The sequence below is a fragment of the Staurois parvus genome, unplaced genomic scaffold (assembly GCF_062004578.1).
Source record: "Staurois parvus isolate SC_StPar_1 unplaced genomic scaffold, SC_StPar_1.0 ptg001090l, whole genome shotgun sequence".
NCBI classification, from domain to species: domain Eukaryota; kingdom Metazoa; phylum Chordata; class Amphibia; order Anura; family Ranidae; genus Staurois; species Staurois parvus.
Genome location: NW_028318886.1, coordinates 4866755 through 4890507, shown reverse-complemented (window position 1 = coordinate 4890507; position 23753 = coordinate 4866755). Strand labels below are relative to the sequence as shown.

The 23753-nt window shown below is 41.9% G+C and overlaps 1 protein-coding gene across 2 annotated transcripts in view; it reads left to right on the top strand.

The window, feature by feature from the left end:
• The window catches only part of PPP2R2A (protein phosphatase 2 regulatory subunit Balpha), a 54016-nt gene that overhangs the window by 3430 nt on the left and 26833 nt on the right, over positions 1 to 23753 (top strand). The window contains exons 1-2 of one of the 2 annotated variants that reach the window (XM_089658735.1): positions 11822 to 11897; positions 18023 to 18097. In XM_089658735.1, the coding sequence (XP_089514861.1) occupies positions 11837 to 11897; positions 18023 to 18097 (136 nt within the window). In that variant the 5' untranslated portion in view covers positions 11822 to 11836. Of the gene's footprint in view, positions 1 to 11821; positions 11898 to 18022; positions 18098 to 23753 lie in introns of those variants that run through there. The other variant, XM_089658736.1, reaches the window with a different exon arrangement.

The following is a 23753-nucleotide window of genomic DNA, read 5'->3' as shown; positions in this document are numbered from 1 at the left end:
AATCTGTATACATGTTACTGTGCTCTAATCCCTACACATCACCCTTCCCCTGGGGTTTCTTGCCCCGCACCCACTGACACATTTTAAAAATAGTGCATCTGTATGGGACTTCACCCACACAGCAGCATCATTCATTTACAGATATCTGAATGAATGAGCTACAAGTCCTGTCTGCCACCGCAGCAGATGGCTTGTAGTTTCAAACTGTAAGGGCATTACATTACATTACATTGAGTTTATATAGCGCCAAAGGGTTTGCTCAGCGCTGTACAATAGAGGGGGGGACAATACATGAAACATTACAGCAACTACAAACAGCACACGAGGGGTTATAGGGCCCTACTCTTTCGAGCTTACAATCTAGGAATTGGCATTGGTGAGCACTTTTGTAGTTCATTGATTCTTCCTGCATTTCAGTAACGTTTATGAGAGGTACTGGCAGACAGCTGTACTCAGATTCTGCAGGAGCATGACATTGCACCTATAATCCACTGATTGTGGGACAATGCTTCACAGGCTGTGGTGTAAAAGTGTGCATTATATATATATATATATATATATATATATATATATATATATATATATTTTCCCTTTAAAATGTAAGAAAAGCCTAGGTCTCAGTAGTCTTAAAATCATTCCTCCTACCTTCCCGGCCTAACGTAAAAAAAAAATCTCTGGATGCTTTTTTTTTTTTCTTTTTTTCTTCTGCTCTGCTCTGGTCACATGATCCTCTAGCTCAGGGGACGCTTGACAAAGGCTGGGAATTTGGGAGCCGTGACATCACCCATAGGCTTCTTTGACCCATCCATTGTTGGCACTCCCACTTTTTCCCTGCAGCAGGTACTCCCTGACAAAGGGAAGCCAGGGCTGTGGGATCACATGACTGGAGTGGATTAAAATTGGGTAAGTGCACACATCCCTTTTTTTCCCCCAAAGTGTCTTCCAGGACAGCTACATGAGAGATGATTGGCTCCCCTCTTTACAGGTAACACAATCACAGAAACCGTTAAAAGGCACCTTGCATCCCCTTTGATCTCAGTTGTGTTTTTGACCCTCCGAGAAGATACATCGTAACCTTTTTGTTTTGTTAGTTGGGTAATTGTGGTTGCCTGCCTCTCTCAGGTGAACTAGGCTACCTGTGTGGTCAGTTCTGGCACCTTACACAAGATTGTTTTCCTTCTCTCTTCCCTGACGTCTGGCAGTAGGGCGTGGCTTCCAGCTTATGGATGCTGTGCTAGAATATCTGAACCCCTGCACATTACTGGCTATGCTACCTGTGATGGACTTGTTGGCAGTCGCGGTGGGGGTTTACAGTGTTCCCGATCCAGGCTGCTGTTACGGAGGTCCTTCCATGCCTGGGGTATACTAAGAGTGTGGCTGGGTCTCACTTCCAGTGGAGGAGGTGACTCATTTGTGGAGGTGTTTTTACACACACCGAACATTTTTAAGAGAGGGTGTTGGGATTATGTCCAGTTTATCAAGAGTGATAATCCAATCACGCGAAGCAAGGGACAAGATCACTAGTATGCCATGGTTCTTAGAGTAAGGGATTCCCTCACTTGGGTGAGGTACCATTTGTTTCAACATTGCCCATCTGACACTGCTTTAAAACTTTCCATACTCCTCTCAAATTTCTGCTGATTCCTGCGACATCGGCTTAAACTGGAGCCATGGGTGGTCCTTATAGTACCACTTGGTTGCACAAAAGTTGCTTGAAAAATTGAAGGAGCCGGGTGGAAAATTATCAGCCGAGTACAGACTGCAGCCAATCATATAGCGAGACGTGGAGGTTTCTCAATCCATGCTGTTTATCAAGGATGGGGGAATGTATCGATTTCTCTTGTTCAGCACAAGGGGCTGAACGAGAGAAATCTTAAACTGTGTATGGCTAGCCTAAGGCTTCCTGTAAACCTTAACCTGCTTAGCACTTGATGTGGAAACATTATTTCTTCTTTGGCCACATCATCGGTAACTCCGATTTGATTGCTTTAGTAATTATTCTTTTCAAGATAAGTATGCCTGCAGAGTGCATAAATGGGCCTCCTGGATTGAAAGAGCGCACGCACACTCACTTAAAGCATGATCATTCTAAATAACATTTGCGCTGTGGTCACATTTCCAAATAACCACTTTGTGTCAGTGCTAGGGGCTGTGTCAGACTGGCGATTTTGTAGCAGCGATTAATCACTGCTATAAATTATTGCTAGCGATGTAATTGGTGGTGTTTTGTCACGCTATGCTCCTGCCACATCGTTGTGTTGACATTTGCTGCTGAAGATCGCTCTCCTTCAGTGTTTGTAGCAAAGTCGTGGAGCTGATTTCAGAGTGATTGCTGTTAGCCAACTTATCACTGACTTATCACTGACATGAAATGCTGCACAATCCTAATTGCTGAGCTACAAACCGTTGTAAAATTAGTGAGTTAGAGATTCCATTAAAAAAAAACCAAATTATTGCTGCAAATAAACTACTAGATGGCCATGGCTCTAAGGACTTGCTGGCAACGACCTTGCCAGAGTGGGCAAGCAAACCACCACCTGTTCCTGCCATGTTTCTTCTTTCCCGGCAAGGGAAACTGCAATATTTCAGACACCAAGAGTACAAATAGATTTTTTTTTTCGCCCCGTGACAGAATCGCTGGTGTGACATTGGCTTAAAGTTGAAGGAAAGGCTAAGCAATAAATCCTTCTTTAACCACTTTCCATCCGGCCCATGTGTATAAACATCCAGACAGAAGCATTGCAGGAGTGGGTGGCCGTTTATAAATGTCCTCCCCATTCCCCACCTGTGCGTGCTCCCTGGGAGCGCGCAGCACCGCGATCTGGTGCCAACGATCACTGTATGGGACCTCTGTGTGAGGTCCCGATCATGTGATCACTGATTGGCCAATCGGTGATCACATGAATAGTAGTAAGCAAGAGGTCACTTGCTTACTATGTGTGAAATCTGTGAATGATCGAAGAGGTCACATGGTACAAGGCTATTTACAACTGTTTTGTACCATGTGACAAGCTGTGACCAATCACAGCTCGCACGGTATTTCTCAATGGCTGCAAGAATGCAGCCAGAGAGAAGGAGAAATGATTGCTTTTACACCCATAAAGGCTGTAAATGCAATCAGTGTACAAAAAAAAAGTCATCACCCCCCCACAAGTAGTACAGTGTCACTATGGTGACACTGTACTGCTAGGATGACAGTATGTTAAAAAAAAACCATAAAAATGTCAAAAAATGTTTTGAAAAATGTATAATTTTTGGTTATAAACTAATTTGGGTTATTTATTTTTTACTATAAAGATAGATGAATACATTTTGGCCAAGATGTATGAAGGTTATTTATTTGCAAAATGTTTTAAGAAAAACACTTTTTTTTTTTTTTTTGTCAAAATGTTTGGACTTTTTCATTTTATATAGCAAAAAAATAAAAATCCCAGTGGTGAATAAACACCGCCAAAATAAAGTTTTATCTCTCTCAAAAAAATGCTAAAAAATTCATGTGGTTACAGTGTTGCATGACTATGCAATTGTCAAAGTGTGATAGCACTGAAAGCTGAAAATTGGACTAGACAGGAAGGGGGGTACAAGTGTCTGGACTTGAAGTGGTTAAAATACTGCCTCTTTTTTTTTTTTTCCTTTTTTCTAAACAATCACATGGCCACAAAGCTTTGGCACCTCTGTGGGCCAGCAACTGGGCTGAATCACTTAGAGCAGTGACATCATCATTGTCGGAGGAGGAGACAGTTGACTGTCATCAGCCACATCCTTACACAGAGGAGCTGGAGCATTGTTATCAAATGACTGCATTTAAAAACTTGGGGGTGGGTGCAGTATTTACATTGTTGTTGATGGAACAAATGGGTCCCTGGGTAAAATATTTTGTGTTACTAACCCAAGCACCCTGCATTTACTATATCTGGTCTCCCACAGTACACAGAACATGGAATTATTTTAGTAAATAAACTGCTAAATACCTTGTTCTCATCAGCAGTTAGCAGTCTTGTGACTTATATCAGTGGTCAGCAGAGCACTGGTTAAAGCTTATTTTGTCTATGATGATGCAGAACCCCTGACCTCTCTCTAGATTGGCTGATTGGCCTTGTGCTGATCACATGCACTCTCCCAAGAAGAAGAAAACAAACTAGCAATACGATATGTCTTCTCAGGAGATAAGAGGAGAGCACTGGAAGAAGGGGAGTATCATAAAAGTCAGGATCAAACAGCCTTTTTACACAATGCAGAGGATTAACCCCCTTAGGTTCCACAGTGAGTATAACAAGCATGCGTTACTGCATATACAGACTGATTTTACTGTCGTGGGTTTAGTAACACTTTAAAGTGGTTGTAAAGACTTTTTTTTTTTTTTTTTTTTAACGTTTGTGTGTTTTTGCCTTTGTGTTCCCCTCCCCCATTACTTACCTGAGCCCCATCACGATCTAGCGATCTGCACAAGAGCCTTGGCTCTCCGGGGACTCTTTATCCTCATTGACTGAGAGCAGCGGGAGCCATTGATCCCTGCTTCTGTCAGTCAGTGAGCCAATGGGAAGAAAGAGGGGGTGGGGCCAAGCCGCAGCTGTGTGTGTGAATGGACATGTAGAGTAGTGGTTCAGAATTGAGCCTGCGTGGGTGCCCCAGAGCAAGCTGCTTGCTATGGGAGCAGGAGAGAGGGGCCAGGAGCACTGACGGGGGACCCGAGAAGAGGGGGATTGAGGCTGCCCTGTGCAAAACCACTGCACAGAGCAGGTAAGTATAAATAGTTTGTTATATAAAAAAAAAGCCTTTTAATATTACTTTAAGTAGCATGTACTCTTGTGTGATTATTGCTACATTGTGTAGCTTACACCAGAAATAGCCATTTGTTCCATTTTCTGCTTAGAGGTGATTTGCTAGTTTTTGTAATAGGATAGTTGAGCTTCCAAAAATTCCCCTTGTGGCTGTAGCCTTATGCTTGCTGTATGTGGTATGATGAAAGCAAAGGATACCACTGACTGCATTGCTTGTGACAGGATGGCTTCACACGTGTGTATTAAAGTAGCACAGTTCCTCTGTAACGAAGCCTGTAATGGTAAAATGGGACGGGGTGGCCTGCAGCCAGGGATTTGCAGCATGTACTTTTCATCTGAATAATGGTTGTTGGGGGAGGTACGTTGCAGCACCTTGCTTTTGCATTGTTTCCACAGAGCGGGGACAGGCTCCTGTAACAGGTACACAGTGTGCCCAAAATGGAGGAAAATCATTGGAGCTTTGGGAGCAATGAGGCTGTTGGCGATCAACAAACTATAAAGGGTTTTACGTTCTGTAGAATAGCACCCCAAATCACTGGAGTGCACCACAACAAGTGTACTGTGCTTTGTGATGGGCTGTGAGTTGGCAGCAAATTCTAAATAAATATCCAAATTGGGAAGATGATCGTGGTAGGTGTTGCCATTTTGCTGCTTGTTTTTCTCAATAATACATGTGCAGCCTATGGCCATCCTGAAGACCATATTATTGAGTAATTGTAACGTTTCTCCTACAAGCAATTGTTAGGAATAGCGCAGTTCAGTAGAAGGGCTGTCTTATAGCAATTCCAGCTATTTTTTTATTTTAGTTGTTCAGCAGTCCAGTTTTAGCTTAATTTGTGAACTTTTCAGTACATTATCATGTTTAGATGTCAGTCCAGCACAGCCCAGGGTTCTTTTGTTGTGCCTATGTAACAAATGACCTTCTCATAGTCAGTATTTGCATATCCAGAGCACTCCCACCCCTCACATGGCCATACTCAGGATCTTTGATAGGTTGTTCTGGCTTTAAGCACTGTAGTGTATGCAGTCAATGGCTGAGATGTTCAGGCCCATTAGGAGGACTTCTGGATGCACTAGAGTAGATTGTTTAAAATAATAGAAAAAAAATAAAGTTTTGCTACCATCATAGTGCTATTCCTGCTAGTTTACTGGTTCCATTTTAATGATATATTTAAGTGCGTAGTACAACGTGCACTTCTGGTTCTGTCAGATGACGTGCATTTTTGAAATGTGGCCAGCTATGTAATACTGAGATGCAGTCTTAAAATTGCATTTCTGTCACAGGCCTCTTTTTTTTTTTTTTTTTGGTGCAGGTAGAGTGTGTTTCCACCATCATTGCCCATTTCCAAATATTACATAAAGCAAGGTTGAACTAATCCCTTTAACTAGGTAGCTAGCGGTTTGGAATGATGGTTTGGACCTAATGTTTCTGAGCTGTTTTCTGTTGCTCTATGCATGCTCTATGTAAGCTAATGCTTACATAGAGCATGCATAGACTTTATATGCAACTGCCTAGTGAATTCAGAATCCATGTACAAATATCAATGATACGAAGGCAGCAGCACAGGTGTAGAATGACCTCGACATTCAGTCATTCTAACGTAGAATGTACATAAGTGGGTGTACAGAGATCAGTACAGCCATGTACGTGAGGCCTAATACTTCTTGTATACAATGGATCAGGTGTACATCACTACCGTATGTACAGTTGGCAACCTGTACTGCATTTTCTGTTCCATAGATTAGAGATGGAGATGTATTCTCCATGGATCTTACCTACCCTCCTCCTTTGTGTGTGTGTTCTCTGTCATAATGACATTCAGTATGACAGTCCATCTAAATAGGCAAAGAAGTCTTCAGTGTGTGTATGTGTGGGTTTTTTTTTTTCTAGAGCTGATGCGTGGCTTCATGTTCAGACAGGTCCACACATCTGTCGAGTTTTATAACAAACAATGCAAATACTGCTTTAATTTTTTCTTGACTCATAATGTCACACAGGGTTCTTCCCTTCTCTCCAAATGTGTGTCTGTTTATAGCTGCTCAGCAACAGACCTGGAAAAAATATCACATTGGATCCTGTGTAAGAAGGGACAGTTGTTCGGTTCATCGTGCCACTGCATCACAGCAATAATGTGCCTTGGCCTTTTTTTTTTTTTGTCTTCACAGTGGAATTTTCCAGGCTGCTGATCCTAGTTTTGAGTGTGATCAGAATGTCACTGATGTTTGATTCATGCGTAGTGATGTTCGCTTTATTTACTGTTCGTTACTTGTACATGAGGTTGGCTGTAAGGCTTTAGTCACACCAGAAGTGCAAAAAAATTATGGAAACTGACATGCAGATTTCATTTTCAGAGACACTGGTTTTCATGCACGCTTCAAGGAGTTTTGTACACGCTGCAGATATCTGCGCAGAAAAAAATTGCACTTGATACTAGTGTTGTGGTGTAAACAGGGCACATAGAGAACAATTGATATTGTTGTGCCCTTGCAGAACAGGTGCAGAAAAATTGACTTCTCTGCACCATGGTGTGAACAAACCCTAAGTCATGTTCATATGTGTGATAACTGGCTTCTCCCTCAAATTTGGTAGTGAAGCAAGAGAGCAAGTGGTCTGGTTTCCATTTATTTTATAGTTAAAAAGCCATGTATAAACGGTTTCCTGCTGAATTGTAAAACTAGCCCAATAAAGCTCACAATCGGCCAAATCTAGGGAAGACCTCTTTGAAAGTTGGTAAAAAGTTGTAAACACCTAACAGTGGTACATATGTATCTGTTTACACTTAAGATTTGTAAATGGTGTGAAATATATAAAGTTTTTACAATAGTTAGAAACTGTATAAAAAAAGGGCTCATTGACAATGGCATCAAAAACGCTGTCTGCTGATCTGTATAGTTTTGTATGCAGCAGTACGTAGTGGTATCTAAAAGTTTCGAGACTAGCCCTGTTTACAACAAAGTACTTTACGTTTACACACTATCCGCTTCAAACTGGTCTCCTTGCACAGCAATACAGCACTCCCAGTTGGTCAGAATAGCACCAGTGGCACAGCTCCCGATGCACCCAGTACAATGTCTTTTGGCACACTGACTTATGAAGAATGATGCTCCTGTGACTGTGCATGGAGGCTTGAGCTGCCATCTATTGGCGTTTTACAAAACGCATCTTTAAACTTTTTGATACCACCTCATTTATAAGGCTATGTGCCCAATCACCCAGCTACATTTGGCAGCAAAATGTTGAGCAGGATTAAAAAAAAAAAAAGTTGGCGCTTTTCAGCAGTGTGTAGCACATGGGGTCAATCAATGGGGGCTTGTGCATTAAGATTTAAAGAATTGGTGGTCTGTGCAGCAGTAAGTTCTGTTTTAGGCTTTGTGCACAAGGAGCTTGAAAAATACATCTTGTATAGGTGTTCAGATTTTTTTATTTTTTATGCACCTCTGTCAGCCTATTCGGCCATGCACACATAGGCGTTTACAGGCAGAAAAAGAAACGCACAAAAGGCGCATTCTGAGAGGAGCTTGTGAACAGAAAAAAATGTGCGTACGTACATAAACGTGTCTAAATATATTACAATGGCCACATTAAATTAATATTCTCGCCAGTAGACTGCATTTACACTGATGCCATATGTGTATAAGCATACATACGTATTGTAACATTAGAGGCCTTTCTGCCAAATTCTCACAGAAAAAATGCTGCTTACTTTCATAAGACTGAGTGCATGAGGCTTTATTGTTCTAGGTGGGTAGAAAGCAACACATTCTATTATCTCTGTGTTTTAAATTTAAAGATGCACTGTTTGGATATGTTCGTAGCAGTGCTGAGGAAGTCCCTTATGTCAAATGACAGATGTGTCTAATGGTGGCCATACTCTTAATTATCTGATTGAACAGTTCTTCACAGAATCAAATATAGTCGAATCTTTGAATTATCATAAAGAGCCATGCCATGCCATGCCATCACTTGCGTTCAAGCAAAAATTATTTCATTGAAAATTGTTCCGATTAGTCTGGACTGAAAATCCGATCATAGGAGAGTAAATAGATCAATATGTTAAGTGTTTGGCACATTTAAATCTTTTTGATCTTCAGTTGTATTTTTTTTCTCTGACAGCGAATCGATTAACAATATATACATATTGAAAATATATAAATATTGATATTATATAAAATAAATATAACATGTATAAAATCATTCTTTGTATGGAAACCGGTAGTTACATCTGGTCCTAACTTTTCTGAAGCTTTTCTATGTCAGTGGAAGCATTGAAAAGAAAGAAAATTCCCTTTGGAGAATGTTCCTTTGTGTGCAGAGATTGACCAATTTTTGGCTCCTGATTTCAACATTACATTGCATGCTCATTGATTTTTTTTTTTTTCTGTTATCCTATCTAAACTCTAGGATTTTTGCTAATCGGCACTAAAGCCTATTACACATTAGCAGTGTTTTTCAACCTAGCTGGCTGAAGCAAAAAAAAAACCAAAAAGCTGCAGAGCTCAAGAGGAAACACTGCACTAATAATCCGATGTTAGTACAGCAATGTCCCCCACTGAGCTATTGTGTTGACAGGGAGATGCCCCCCCCCCCCCACATAACACACTGGTCAGTATGTGATCAAGGATTCCGATCAGATCTTTTTCGGTCATGCCCCTTCGACAGAAGCTGGCCGAATGGCCGCCTTCTGTCAGACTGGCTGCAGTACACATGGGCTGAATGTCATCCAGTTTTTATTGATGCTGCCTGACATTCAGCCCGTGTGTACTAGGCTTTTAGTGTTTTGGATATAGCTAGGGTGGTTTCCTACATGGCAGTATTCTACAGCACAACAGCATTTCTTTTACAGAGCCTGCCTTGATTCCAAATCACAAGGGAAAGACTTTGAGGGGGATTTACTAAGATGGAGACATCCAGAATCTGGAGCAGCTGTGCATGGCAACCAATTATCTACTAGGTCAAGCATCCTAAAATGGTAGACCGCCATCTGAATACGGCCTGAGTCACTGTCCCATCCAGACTGCCGCGGTCTTGCTGTTTAGAAGCCAGCTCTTCTGCTCAGCCACCAACACTGCTGTCATCCTCATAGAGCTAACATCAGAGGCAAGTCAGGTCCAGATGGAGAGCGGGAGCTGCCGGGCTAACATTTCACGGTAACCAGCTGGTGATTGGTTGCTTGGACGCAGGGCATTCTTAGCAACTAATCACAAGCTGGTTACCGGGAAAAGTTGTGCAGCTCCAGCCCTCCATGTGGAACTGTCTTGTCTCCCATGTCGGCTCTAAACCTACTGTGCCTCCCGTCCTCCACCTTGTGTAAGGTAGGATAGGGAAGAGGGCTATGTTACTGATGTGGGGGAAGCCGGGGATGATATTAAGGGTGTCTGAGGACAGGAATCTGGAAGAGGGGCTGATTTAAAGGGGGACAGGGGATGAGGATGGGAATGTTAAGGTGGGGTTGAGGACGAGAATGTGAAAGGGGGTTGAAGTCACTGCTGTGAGGGGGGGACTGATGTTAAAGGGGGGGGCATACTACGATTGCGATGCTTTGTGCCTGCCACAAAAACATACCACACTCTGCAGACAGCAAGCCTGCTAAATGCAACCCATTCAAATGAACGAGGAAGTGCCTTGAACGTCCTGCAATCATATGCAATGTACATGGTTGCAGTGCATTTGTGCGCCAAATATGGGGTTAAAACAGGCTTTGCATTGCCTCTTCACCACCTGTCCAGCTGAAAAGTGATTTGAGTGCTCTTCAGAGGAGCACCAGTTTAGACGCAGCTCTAAACCTAGCCTAAGGCTAAGTTCTAACCTATGCAGTTTTCATTTGATCCGTTTCTGCAGTGCGTTTAGCATTTGTGCACATGCGTTTTTGATGTGTTTTTGTTTTTTCTTGTTGCTAGGCAGATTTAAAACGCAGCAAAAATGCACTACATGCTTTTCTGCAGCATGTCCATTGAAGTCTACAGAACCAAAAATGCAACTTTTTGCATTTAAAAAGTCCCTGACCCTTTCCAGAAAACACACCAGGTGAAAATGCAGAAACGTGAACTTGTCCCATAGGAAATCATGTTAAATGGACTGTAGTGCATGTCTGCAAAATGCTGTGGAAAACGCTTAGGTGTGAACCTTGGATTAGGCCTCAAGCATAAAATCTCTGGCATTTTCCCACGACCAGGGTGCCATGTACAGCCATCGATGGTGTGTTTTGGGAAATAAGCTGTATGTGCATGTGAGGGTAAACGGGCAAAGTGAAATGTTCTGCACTTACATGACTGGCTGCTTACAGCAGGTCACTTGTATTGGCTGCCGCACTTACAGGTCCCTGGGCACGGGAAAGCATGGGGCATTTAACATTTGAGGAGTATTCGGCTAATAAACGTCTGTGTGCACGAGGCCTCATACTTCCTTTCATCTGTGGCTTTGTGTCGTAGTGAGAGCGAGCCCTTCTTCAGTGATATGTATTATCTGAGTTTGCTCCTATTAATGCAGATTGTCCTTTCCCCATTTATGTGAATAGTCAGGAATTCTCACATCCTCTGTGACCTCTTCCATCCAGACAAATCTAGGGATTTCTATCTCATCCAAATATGAAAAAAAGCCGAGAGCCTTCTCTGGACCGGATGTGTGCTTCCACCACCCCCAGCAATTTCTTCCTGTGGGGAGGTCCTCCTTTTCTTAGCAAGTACATTGTGCTTGAATTTTTAGCCCTCTACCCCACCCCCCTCCAGTAGCATCACTGCATCCTTTCAGCACATCCTCTCCTTGTGAAGGATCTGACAAAGCACATCAGTCACCAGGGCTTAACCCTTTCGTGGACCAGACGGTGCTTGCCTGATGTGCCGTACAGTAAATTCAGCGCTCTTCTCGATCCTTCAAATGTTGTATGATCATCCGAGAAATGACGTTGTCCCGGGCATGTTGTTACATGGTTGATTTCGGATTGTGCCCAGGGTGAAAAGATTGAGACACGGCTCCTTCCTGTTTCAGCGGAACTAAGAACTCTGGGAGGGAGGTGCAGGATTTCGGTGAATGGCAGCTGTGTTCACGCACGCAGTCGATGTTCCTGAAGTTTTCTCCGAGAGCTATTTTTCTGGGTAGCTTTTCTCACATGAAGTCAGGTGCTTGCTATGATGTATTTCATTGCTAATGTTTGCCTTCAGTGAAACTCTCTGTCTATCTTTTCTCAAGCATCTGTTTTTGATAGGAAGGTGTTTAGATGCATGTGTTGGAGATCTTCAGAGGAGTTATGGTATTGTAATGACTGGGGTGGGGGTATTGTTCTTGGCCTTTTGTCATCCTGGCTTTTCTTTATAACCAGTCTGATGTGTTATGTTGGAGGATTGAGCTATTTGAAGATAATTACTTATTTTTCTGTACGTATCATTGGCTGAAGTGTACTTTGTGGCATTTTGGGACAATTGACTGTAGTTAAGAATCACAAAAAGCCATGAGGATCATCATGTGATATCTGTCATTTTACATTTCTGGTGTGTTGGTGCTTTCCTTCTTATGACTCAGTCCATCAGGTTTATTCAGTGAAAGCAAAGAGCAACCGATCAGAATTCATTTTTCACTGATCAGACCCTGGTAAAACACCAATCTGTTTTTTTGCGATTTATGGCACTTTGCTATTTCTCTTTATTCTTTATTCAAAAAACCTGAATATCTTTCAACACACTAGACAAATGTCTAGTTTGTAGGGAATGGACCATGAAAAGTCTGATGGTCCTCTGCTTTTCATGGCTAACAAGGCAAACCGTGTGAAAGTGTTCATTGTTTAGTGTAGACAAAGGAAATTTTTTGTATGTACCAAGTGACATTCTCAAGTGAGTCTACATTGCTCTATTAGGTTTGTTTACATTTTTTGTTAAAAAAAATATATTTTTCTCCCATATAATGCAGCACCTTTTTAAAAGAAATGTAGGAGCCATTTTGCTTGTTTTTTTTTTGTTTGTTTGTTTTATTATTACTTTCCAGAGGCAGAAACCTGCTTTTTTTTTTTTTTTTTTTTTTTGTGTAGCTACAAAAAAACAAGCACAAATTTAAAGCAAACTTGTCAGTTGAGAGGAAGAGAGAACCTCGATTTTGTTTTTTGTTTTTTTTTCCCCCATGGTGTTCTATATGCCTTCCAGTACCTTAAATAACCCTTGGCACAGTTTTTTACTGGCCCAATCCAGACTGCTCTGTTTAACCCTTTTGCTGCGTTTTTTTTTTTTTTTTTTTTTTGCACGTTAAAATGCATATTTTAGGCCTGACTATTGCTAGCCAAAATATTATGTATTTTCTCAAAGCACAGACCCTGTAGAAAAAAATGGCATCTATTACTTCACGCTAGATTAGTGTATTTTCAAAGTACATTGAAATAGTTTGTGCTCTCAAACACAATATAACCCTTATTATTAAAATATAATTATTTTTTTTTTGTAAAATATACAGGCTGAGGTTGTTTTAATTAAATTTACAGTCAATAGGGAATAATGACTGTAAAATTGATTGCTTTTGCTCCAGCATGCGCAGCAATACCAAATGTGTGGCGTAGTTGTTGCTTCATACATTGGTGTACCTGATGCATGCATTTGTGTATACGTGGGGGCAGGGAACTTTTTGTTTTATCTATTTTATTAAACCTGAATTTTTCCAACTTTTTTGCTTATTGCAATCATAAGGGGGCTGTCAAGCCCCCTATTTAATAGCATGGTGCAGGTGACAGGTTCTTTTTAAGAGACCTCCGATATCTATTAGATTCCTAATGTCAAGCTCAGATTGTGCTCACTTAGCTTCTTCCTTGGCCTCTGTGACTGAACCCGGATGTGATCAGGGCTGATTACTTCCGGTGTCATTCCTCACATCTGGTCTTCTGATGCTCTGGCATGATTGCCCCAGGCACCCAGGAGGAACAGCTGCTTGATTCACGTCCACAGGGAAAATGGAAACAGCTGATTGCTGTAGCGGGCAGGAGTCGGATTATAGGTTGGTGCTGCTTCTGACGTATGCGTTACATCAGTGGCAGCAAAAGAGTTAACGTCCTGATCTATCTCGGTGTGGGGGAAAACTGGAACTTCTCCTGCCCTCCCACAACATAGTTCTGTCATGAGCAATACTACATGGGGGGAGTGAGTATTCAAATACCACCCATATCTGGTACAGTTTGAATGTTCTGGGTATGTTCTCGGGAATGGGTGGTGGAAGCATGAATGAGAACAGATGGTAGTATCAGTTGTAATTTAAAGGATAAGTTCACCTTTGGGAGCATGTTACATGTTTGACCTGTTTTTAGGGTGGAACATGTAACATTTTCCAATAGCAGCAGCAGCCATTGCCCCCCCCCCCCTACTGACAGATTTTACGGGGAGAAGTCTCCCCGTACTATCTGTCTAAATTTTGAAAACCACGTGGCCTTGTGTGGCTCTGCCCACACGGCCCCGTCATTCATTCACGGACTTCCGTGAACTTATCCTTTGAAGTGAAACTGTGCCTTCCCATAAAAACATGCTGTAGCCCTTAATTATAGGTTCATCTGCACTTACAGTTGCATGGGATTTAGGTGCAGAAAAGTTCACCAAAAGTGTAATTCTAGCTTTAGAAATTTTTGGTGTGCGTGTTTTTGTTCTTTTTGTTTTGTCTTGCAAAAATTAGGAAAAAATAATTTAGTTTTCCATTGTCCTTGGCCATTTGCTGTATTACAGCTGTCAGTCAGGATTGCATTAATTTAGGTCCTCATTCTCCTTTATGGAGCGGCGGGTATAAACGGACATGTCTGTTTACACCCGCCAACATCTGATCCAATCCACCAAAAAGGGACAGATGGGGATCCAATTCCCCTTTCTTCGGGTCGGATGACAACGGACAGGCGGTCCTTTCTCATCCGACCTCCCATTAAGGAGAGCAAGCAGCTCTGTGTCTGCTCTGCAGCACCAGAATGGACACAGAGCTGTGATCTGCTTGCTGAGCGGATCACCAGAGAGAGCAAGCGGATCCTCTAAATGAGTCCACTCCATGTGAAAGGACCCTTACTGGGCTGAGATTCTTAGAAGCTTAATCCAACACCGATTAATGTTTTGGTTGGATGGTGGACAGTTAAAGTGGATTCTAAAGGCAGGTTTTTTTTTTTTTTTTTTACCTTGATATATACCCTGCATTAAGGTAAAAAAAACAACTCTGGAAATTGTATAGCTGTCATTTGAATCCTGTGTGGTGGGGCCATACCGCACTGTGTGTGTCTTGGACACACACAGCCCGGCTCAGAAGCAATACCTGTGTTCACTTAGCAGGCGGCTTTCTCTGGGTACACACAGCAGAGGAGGAGCTGTTGTGGTGTGCTGTTAGAAAAAATTGGTCATGTCTGAATTTCACTGCGTTGCAGTGTGTCAGCTGCATATTAAGTGAATGGGCTACCTTAACTATGTGTAAGTTAACGTACTACACTGTGTTAATGCACCTCAGCGCTAAAGTGTGAATGGGCCCTGAATCTCACTTTGGCTTCTTGTATTTCTCATGATTCCAGCTGCTGTTCCAGGGAAATGAGACCAGAATACAGGTGTGATGTGCTCGTACCTATGATCCTGAGTGGTGAAGAAGCCTAATGCTGATCTGGCCTGTAGATGTTGTTTCAAAACTAAAATCTGTTTTAGGTGAACTAGATCCGTTGTGGCAAACCTATGGCACACGTGCTGCAGTGGGCACTCACAGCCGTCTGTTGGCACGTGAGCCAAGTCACCTCAGCAGCTGAGAATTGGATAATAACGCACATAGGGGCCATGCGCATGCTTGGAAAGGAGTTGTGACGCCAGACGATGACATCACGAGCCGCGACTCCTCCGAACTTTCGCATGGCCGGTCAGTGCGCTGCCAAGGATATATATATATTGGGCTGGCTTTGAGTTTTATTACATTCGTTTTTATTAACAGAAGGTTTTAGATTGTGCTGGTGGTCAGTGGAACTTTTCCCCCTTGTGCTGGTGGTCACTGGGTTGTTTTTTCTAAACTAAAATCTCAGTATTCAGGTATAATTGCACTGTTGGCACTTAATGATAAGTGGGTTTTGGGTTGCAGTTTGGGCACTCGGTCTTTAAAAGGTTTGCCATCATTGGACTTAAACTTTTGAGGAGGAATATAGCCTCAGAAATGAGGTACGATCTGCCATTAAATTTGGGTCAAGCATCTTATTCATTGTGCCAGCCAGATTTCAGAAATTCCCTATTAAATATTTTTCTTTGCAAGTGGGAAGTGTGAAAGTAGAATTCATGCTATTAGCTGCACAGCAGAATGTTCATGTGATCGTATGCCATATGTACTCTCGCATAATATCAAATGTAGGTTAACACAAATCTCCAAAAGGTTATAAGCTGCCTGCCTGTTCACATATTTCAAAAAATTCAACCTTATATCATTGTAGAACTCTTTTGATTTATAAGTGTGTTTTTGTTTTTTTTTATTGCTTTAGTTCTTCTTTATAGTCCTCAATGCAGAGTCCACAGGCACCCTTAATGCTTACAGTCAAAAATGCATTTTGAAGGGATATGATAGCCTTTTTACAGTGTGTGTGTATGTATATGTTTGAATGTGACCAGTGCATGTAATTGTTCTCATTGAAAAGTGGTTTTGAAAACCTTGTTTGTACGGTATAGGTTACAAACATACATGTGCATGGTGGTAATCATATTTGGTCATTACACACAAAGATTTGGCTCCTGTTTAGTAGTACTGCACAGTGGTTGTGTATCACTGCCACTTTGTCTCAATCCAGGTCTATAGGTTTGTCCTTGATGGAAAATGTTTTAAGGTGGGCTGTAATTGGCCCCACCTAACATCAAACCGGTTAGGGCCCTTTCATACTGATGCTCTTTTCTGCAATTTAAGGGCCCTTTCACACTGATGCGCTTTTGATGCATTCCAATTGACTTGCAATGGAAGGTGTCTTTTTGGTGCACTTTGAAAAACTGCACCAAAGATAGAGAATGCAGGACTTTTCAAAGTGCAGAGCACCTGCAGTGTGAACAGTTACTTAGGACGTAATGGGGAATAGTTTTCATGTGCTTTTGTTGCTTTCCTAAAGTGCTGCAAAAGTGCACTAGCGTGAAAGGGGCCTTGTGCATTTGAGTGAGGATTGGATTATTTAGGGTTATTGTCAGGAGTCTATAGCAAACACCTCTGTCATTTTGAAGTGTTTGCTTTGCTCTCAAGAAATCAAGTTGTTGGGTGGGGGGGAAATCCATCTGCTACCTAGTTATTAGTGTGTGTAATCCTCTTCAGTCCATTGGGTGAGTTGCTTAAAGCCAAAGTCTGGGTTGCCTGTCACTTTAAATAGTTTGTTTGGACCAAGCTAGCCAAAAGGAACTATATTGATGACTAAGTGGTTCAGCCACTGCAAATACTGTATTATTCTATTGTAGCATCAGCTACATACCGTAAGTACAAAGCTTTCTCTGGCTGAGAAGTACTGTACACTGCCCAACTCAATTTGGTATACCAGCAGATGGAAGGTCTCCTGTTCTGCAACGAAAGATGGCGCTAATCAGTCTACTATATGCAGATGGCAACTGGAGGGAGCATATTGTAAATCTATATGTATAACTTAGTGTTACTAAACCCAGGACCCTGCATTTACTATATCTGGTCTCCCACAGTACACAGAATAAGAAAGTGCAATTATTTTAGTAAATATAAACTGCTAAATACCTTTTCTCATCAGTAGTTAGAGCAGTCTTGTGACTTCTATCAGTGTCCAGCTGAGCACATTAAAGCTTGTAGGAGGAGTTGTCATTCTACTCCAGGCCCCCTGGCCTCTGGACAGAGCTGATTGGTCCTGTGCTGATCACATGCACAGAAAAAGAAAAATCTCTCTAGCAATACACACCAAACTAAGCATGTGCAGAGTGACTCCACAGGATATGTCTTATCAGGAGATAAGAGGGGGGCGCACTGGAAGAAGGGGAGGATTAGAGAAGTCAGGAACAAACAGCATTTTTACACAATGCATAGAATTAACCCCTTAGGTTACACAGCGTATAACCAGCATTGTTTACTGCATATACAGACTGCTTTTACTGTTGTGGATTTAGTAATACTTTAATAACACATTTGGAACAGCAAGCCATTATGTGCAAATCAAGATCAAAAATAAATTTCAGAAGAATTAGAACTAAAAACGAAAAAAAAACTGTATTGAAACTCTAAATATATATATTTTTTTGCTGTTCTTGTTTCTTTTTTACTAATTGTTTTATTAATATTTGCTTTTAAGGAGCTGGTGGAGGCAATGATATTCAGTGGTGTTTTTCTCAGGTGAAAGGAGCGGTAGAAGACGATGTTTCAGAAGGTAGGTGCTTCTACATTTCCAATTACTTTATGAAGATCAATTGCTTGGATTTCTGAGATATAAAAAAAAGTTCCAAAATGAATCTGTTCCGTTATAAATTTATTTTGTGTCCTTAATGTCAACAGAATCCTCAAAAAGTATTACGCCTAAACTGGATTGACTAGCTTTTGAGTGATGTATTTGTGCCCCCTTGGAATAAGATAATTTTCTAGAATACATATTCGGAGAAAATGTACGTATTGTATGATCATATTTAAAGTAGAACACGTAATCCTGAAAGTGCTCCACCTCCTTATAACACCTTTACTAAGTGGGCTCACACTCCCCAGCCTGCATGTGCTGCCTTACTCTAAGAGGAACGCTGCCCCTGCTCACTGAGGCGCCATTTTCCAGTTGCCCGCGCTCCTGGAACGTGAGTGCAGTGAAGTTTTTATGTTTTAAATAAAGATGATTTTACGCTACTGAAGTGCTTCCCTTTTTCTCTTTTTGTACACTTTTTCTTCTTTTATATCCTAACTATACCAACTACCATGTAGAAGAAAGATGCAATTACCTATTCTCAGTGTGCTCTGGTCTGGTCACGTGATATGATCTCCTCTGTCTGAGCCAGCAACAGGGGAGAGGAGAGCGCACTCAGACAACATATGGAATTCCTGATTGGTTACGCCACCCATAGGCTTACTATGGGCCATCCGTTTTCGGCTCTCCTTCTTCCCTAAAGCTGCTGCTAGCTGAGTAAGACCGGATCTGATCGCCTTTAGAATAGGTAAGTAAAAGCATCTTTTTTTTCTACAGGGTAGATGGTATTGATGTTAGAAGGGAGGTTGTAGAAGTTTAAGATACTTTTAGCCTCAAATTCTACATTAAGGCATCTATGGACATGAAGTGGTCATGTGCTGTCTTCCTGCCCTTGACCATCTAAATCACAGGTGTCAAATACAAGGCCTGCGGGCCGAATCCGACCCTCCAGGCCATTTCATGTGGCCTTTGCACCTCTCCTGCAGGTACCCCTTGTCTCCGCAGTACTTTCTGCTTTCCAGCTCTGCCCCTAAAGGGAGTGCACAGTGATGTTAGGGAGGGTGAGGGATTTTTGATATCTGATGTAATGGGGGGGTGGGGTGCTCTGGACATCTAGTCTTGCAGATACAACCGGCCCTTTGAGGGTAATCATAATGCTGATACGGCCCGCAATGAAATGGAGCAGTTTTGAGCGACCATTCTCGCTTAGTCGGCAAGTGTGTCCTCTATTTCCATTGTTGCTGGAGGTGTCTGCTTGTGCAGTATAGATGGAGGTTGTCATATAATCTGTATGCATCATTTTTTTTCACTTTGATTTTCAGGTGTCTTTGAATTTGGTCCTTTGTTAGGTTGGTAATTTTTTATTTCCATCAAACGATAGGCATCCTTACGTTCCTAACACCTTACCCAGTCAAAATCCGTATAGATATTCAGCATGATATTTTTCCTCATTGAGATCTGATGTTTTCAAAGTGTTCCTTTTATTTTTTTTGAGCAGTGTGTAAGGTCAATGGCTTCAAGTAATCAAGAATAAATGGGTTGACCGTGGATCTTACTTTTTTTTTTTAAAACTAAAGTCAACAGTAGCAGCTCTTATGTTTGAATCCTGAAATGTACTCTTAAATTTTTTGGTGATCATTTCTCTACATGGTGGGTTATTGGCCAGTAATGTGAAATGTTATGACACCTAGTAAGCACAATTTTGTTTATGGTCAAAGCATTGAAAAAAAGATCAGGATGACAGCCTGGCATGTGCACCTTCAAAATAGTAGTTGCTGTTCCTGTATTTCTATCATGACGGATTGGCCATGGGTGTTCCTGTAAAGTGAACTAGGGTGTTTATTTAAACTTGTTTGGTGACATTTCCTCTCATACATTGTGCAAGCCTATTTATATTGGGAATGTTTCTCCATGCCCACTTCCCAGGGCAATGAATGGGTGGGGGTTCTGTGTTACTCAGTTATCCTGAATCTGTCTGCAGAAAAAATATTTGCTTTTAGTTCTGTTTGAGAATTGCAATACAAGATTTATAGTATAATCATATTAAAATATTAGAACTTGTTAAACGATTACAGAGACTTCTTTCTAATCTTAGACAAAATTACCTTAAATTTTTGCTTTGAGGCATTTCATGTGTTTTTCAGTAGCTTTGTCTATTGTCTGTGACTTGTGTGTGTTTTTGAAACTGGCAGCCATGGTTTCAAAAATCTTTTGGGTAGCTTGCCGTATTGGGTACCCCCATCGTATTTTCTAATGTAGAGGACTGCTCGCAGGGTGCCTACTGATGGTGCGGATGTATGCAGTCTGGAGTCATGTTGTCCTCTGCTGTTGAAGTCTTTCCCGTCCTCAGACCTTCTTGACTCTGTCAGGTGTAGCTGGGTCATCTGCCCTCTCAGCTGTGGTTTTTACTACAAGCTTGCAGCACTTCATGGCCCAAATTACCCAGTTATTTGTTGAGACTGATCACAGAGGCCATATGTATGCCCCTGTGCAGTTCTGTATCTGATTTAACTGCATCCTTAGTACTGAGGTACCCACCACAGAGACTTTGTGACTAACTGGTGCTGCGTGCACCACCCTGAAACTAGTGGATTGACCTGTTTCTACCAGTGCTGTTTCCAGCCTTGGGTCATACAGGGTATCTAAAGGAGCAAAGCATTTTCCTTTTCTACCCTATTATTTTTTTTTGTATTTGTCTCTCCACAGAATGGCAGATCTCCATCAGGTTCTTCTCCTGTGTCTTCTGAACTGATTTTATTTATTTTTTTGTTTTTGTAGCTGTGTTCTCTGCTGCAATACTGTTCCAGGGATTTTTTTCCAACCTTTTTACAGTCCCATAACCCAAAGGGGGGTATTCACCCCATCCTGGACCACAAAGCCTTAAATGTCTACATTTGGGTCCACAAATTAGGGATGCAGTCAACTAGGTCTGTTATTACCTTCACTCTCTTGCCCATCTTTTCAGCGTATCGGATTTTGGTATTTTTTCTTCTGAGGTTTGCTGTAGGGGCTCTGCTCTACCAGTTTGTGGACCTGCCAGTTCAGTCTGACCTCGGTACCTAAGGTTTTTACAAAGGTGCTGACTCCAAGGTTAGCCCTGTTGCACTTTTGTGGCATCCCCATTGTGGAATACTTGGAAAACCGCCTTTTGAGGTAACAGACAGCAAAGGTTATGTCAGACAGCAGATCATGAACTTTTGGATATGGACACTGGATCTGAATAATCGCTTGCAGTATCTGGGTCTTGTCCTGGACATGTCTCGGATTGGGAGCATTCCCTCCCCAGGACAAGGCAATCGAGGAATTTGGTTCTGGAGATTTTTTGGAGGAATCTCATGACAGACACCAGCCTGTCAAGCTGGGGGAAGGGGTCAAGTCATGGGTACCTTGTTGGTGCAAGGGACTTGGTAGTCAGAGGAATCTTGTCTCCTTATTAAACATCTTGGAGCTTCGGGCAAGATGGCTGTCCATTCAGTATTGGGCCCACCTCTTAGAGGGCCATCGGGTCCAGATTGAGTTGGGCAATACTATGGTTGTAGTGTACATCAACCATCTGGGAGGACAGAAGTCTCACTGCAGCAAGAGAGGTGGAATGGATCCTGTCCTGGGGAAAACTACATGTTGCAACCTTGTCAATTGTGTACATTCCAGGTTTAGACAGTTGGCAAGCAAATGTTCAGCTGGCAACGTTTGGACCTGTGAAAGTGGCCTTTTTTCCAAGAGGTTTTCCAAGGCCTGTGTCATAGATGGGGTATGCTGAATGTGGACCTCCTGTTTTCCAAGATCAAATCAACATCAGGTTTGTATCCAGGTGCAGGGATCTGCTGACAGGAGTGGTGGATGCTGGTTGCTCTGCTGGATCAGTACACAAGATAGAGATGAAGTGCGTTCCAATAATCCTCATTAGCCTACGTGGATGAGGTATGCCAACCTAGTAAGACCTCTAGCAGGTGCACTGTGAACCCTACTAGACCATCCGGATCTACTATTCCAAGAGTCAGTTGGCAATCTCTCCCTGGCTTTAACAACATGGCTATTAAAGCCCTGGCTTTGAGGGTCAGGGGCATCTTTCAGTTTGTCTAGGCACAAAAAAACAAAACAATGAATGCAGTACTCTGCAGAAAAGTACCAGTGTACAGCATACTTGCACATTATGAAACACTTACAGTACTTCACACAGTGCCCTCTTCCTGCGATGACCCATTCAGTCACCACTCTGTCACTGCCTCTGCTTCCGAGTCCTATAGATGTTCAGTAATCTCCCTAGGGCTGTTTTGCTTGGCATATGCAAAGCTTTACGAGCTGTTGAAAAAAAACATGCGAGGAATGTGTGGTGGTGAGAAAAAGAAAGTGTCCACATCAATGGACTCTGGCAGCCGGCTTACTAGGACCTGTCTTTTGAATTGTATATGGACTTTTTTATTTTATTACAGGTTCTTGTATAGCGCTGTCAATTTACGCAGCGCTTACATATATATACACGTGTGTGTGTGTGTATATATATATATATATATATATATATATTGCATTCGCACCAGTCTCTAATCCTCAAGGGGCATACAATTTAAGGTCCCTAACTCACATTCATACATACACATAGTAGGGCCAATTTAGACAGGATCCAATTAACCTACCAGCATGTTTTTGGTGTGTGGAAGGAAACTGGAGTACCCGGAGGAAACCCACGCAGGCACAGGGAGAACATGCAAACTCCACACAAGTGATGCAGTGGTTGGGATTCAAACCAATGACCCTAGTACTGCCAGGTGGAAGTGCTAACAATTTATCCACTGCCCATTTTCCATTGCTTTGTCATTTTCAGGTTCTTGAAAGTTTTAAGAAAAACTGACTTGATCCAATCAGCCAGTTGTCACACCGTCACTGCTTCCTAGCTGACCAGTAAAATTCTGTAGTGTTTTAGCTAGAAAGGAAGTGATGCCATATTTGCAGGTGAGCAGTATGTAGGATTTGTTTCATCTCTGGGTATCACCTGAGGTCAATCACTTCACCAAGTAATATGTAAGGGTTTACCACCACTTTAAACTAAAGACAGATGTATAAACTGGTGTAAACAGTTGTTAAAAGGATTAATTTTTTTTTTTTATTTCCTTTTTGTTTTTGGATCTGTTTTTTTTTGACACTCGTGAAAGGACCTTAATGGCGAAGGCCAGGTACAGCGACCAGCCCTGCAGCCTGTCAGTCTGACATGTTGAAATAGGTTGTGGCTGGATGGGGCTGACTGCTGTACCAAGTAGAACTTGTGTTTACGGCCCTATGTGTTCAGGACACAATGCCTGTAATGCAGCATAGCTATGTGCTGGCCATATGTACATATGGCACTAGAGTTTTGCTCAATACAGTTTTAAGCCCTGTCCAGCTGCAGCATATTTCAGCCTACTTTTATAACCACCTGAGCAATTCTCATTGTTCTAATGAGAAAAGCTGTAGTTCACTTTAGGCCAGGGCTTAAAATTTCGAGTCCAGACCTACTAGCCAGGCACAAACCTTACTGTCTACCAGTTGCCCTGCCCCCAACCACGCCCCCTTAAAGCTTATGAAATTACATTTTTCTTTTGAATAAAGAGTCCAAAATATAAAAAACTGCAATTATAACATAGATTTATTATGTCAATTTAAA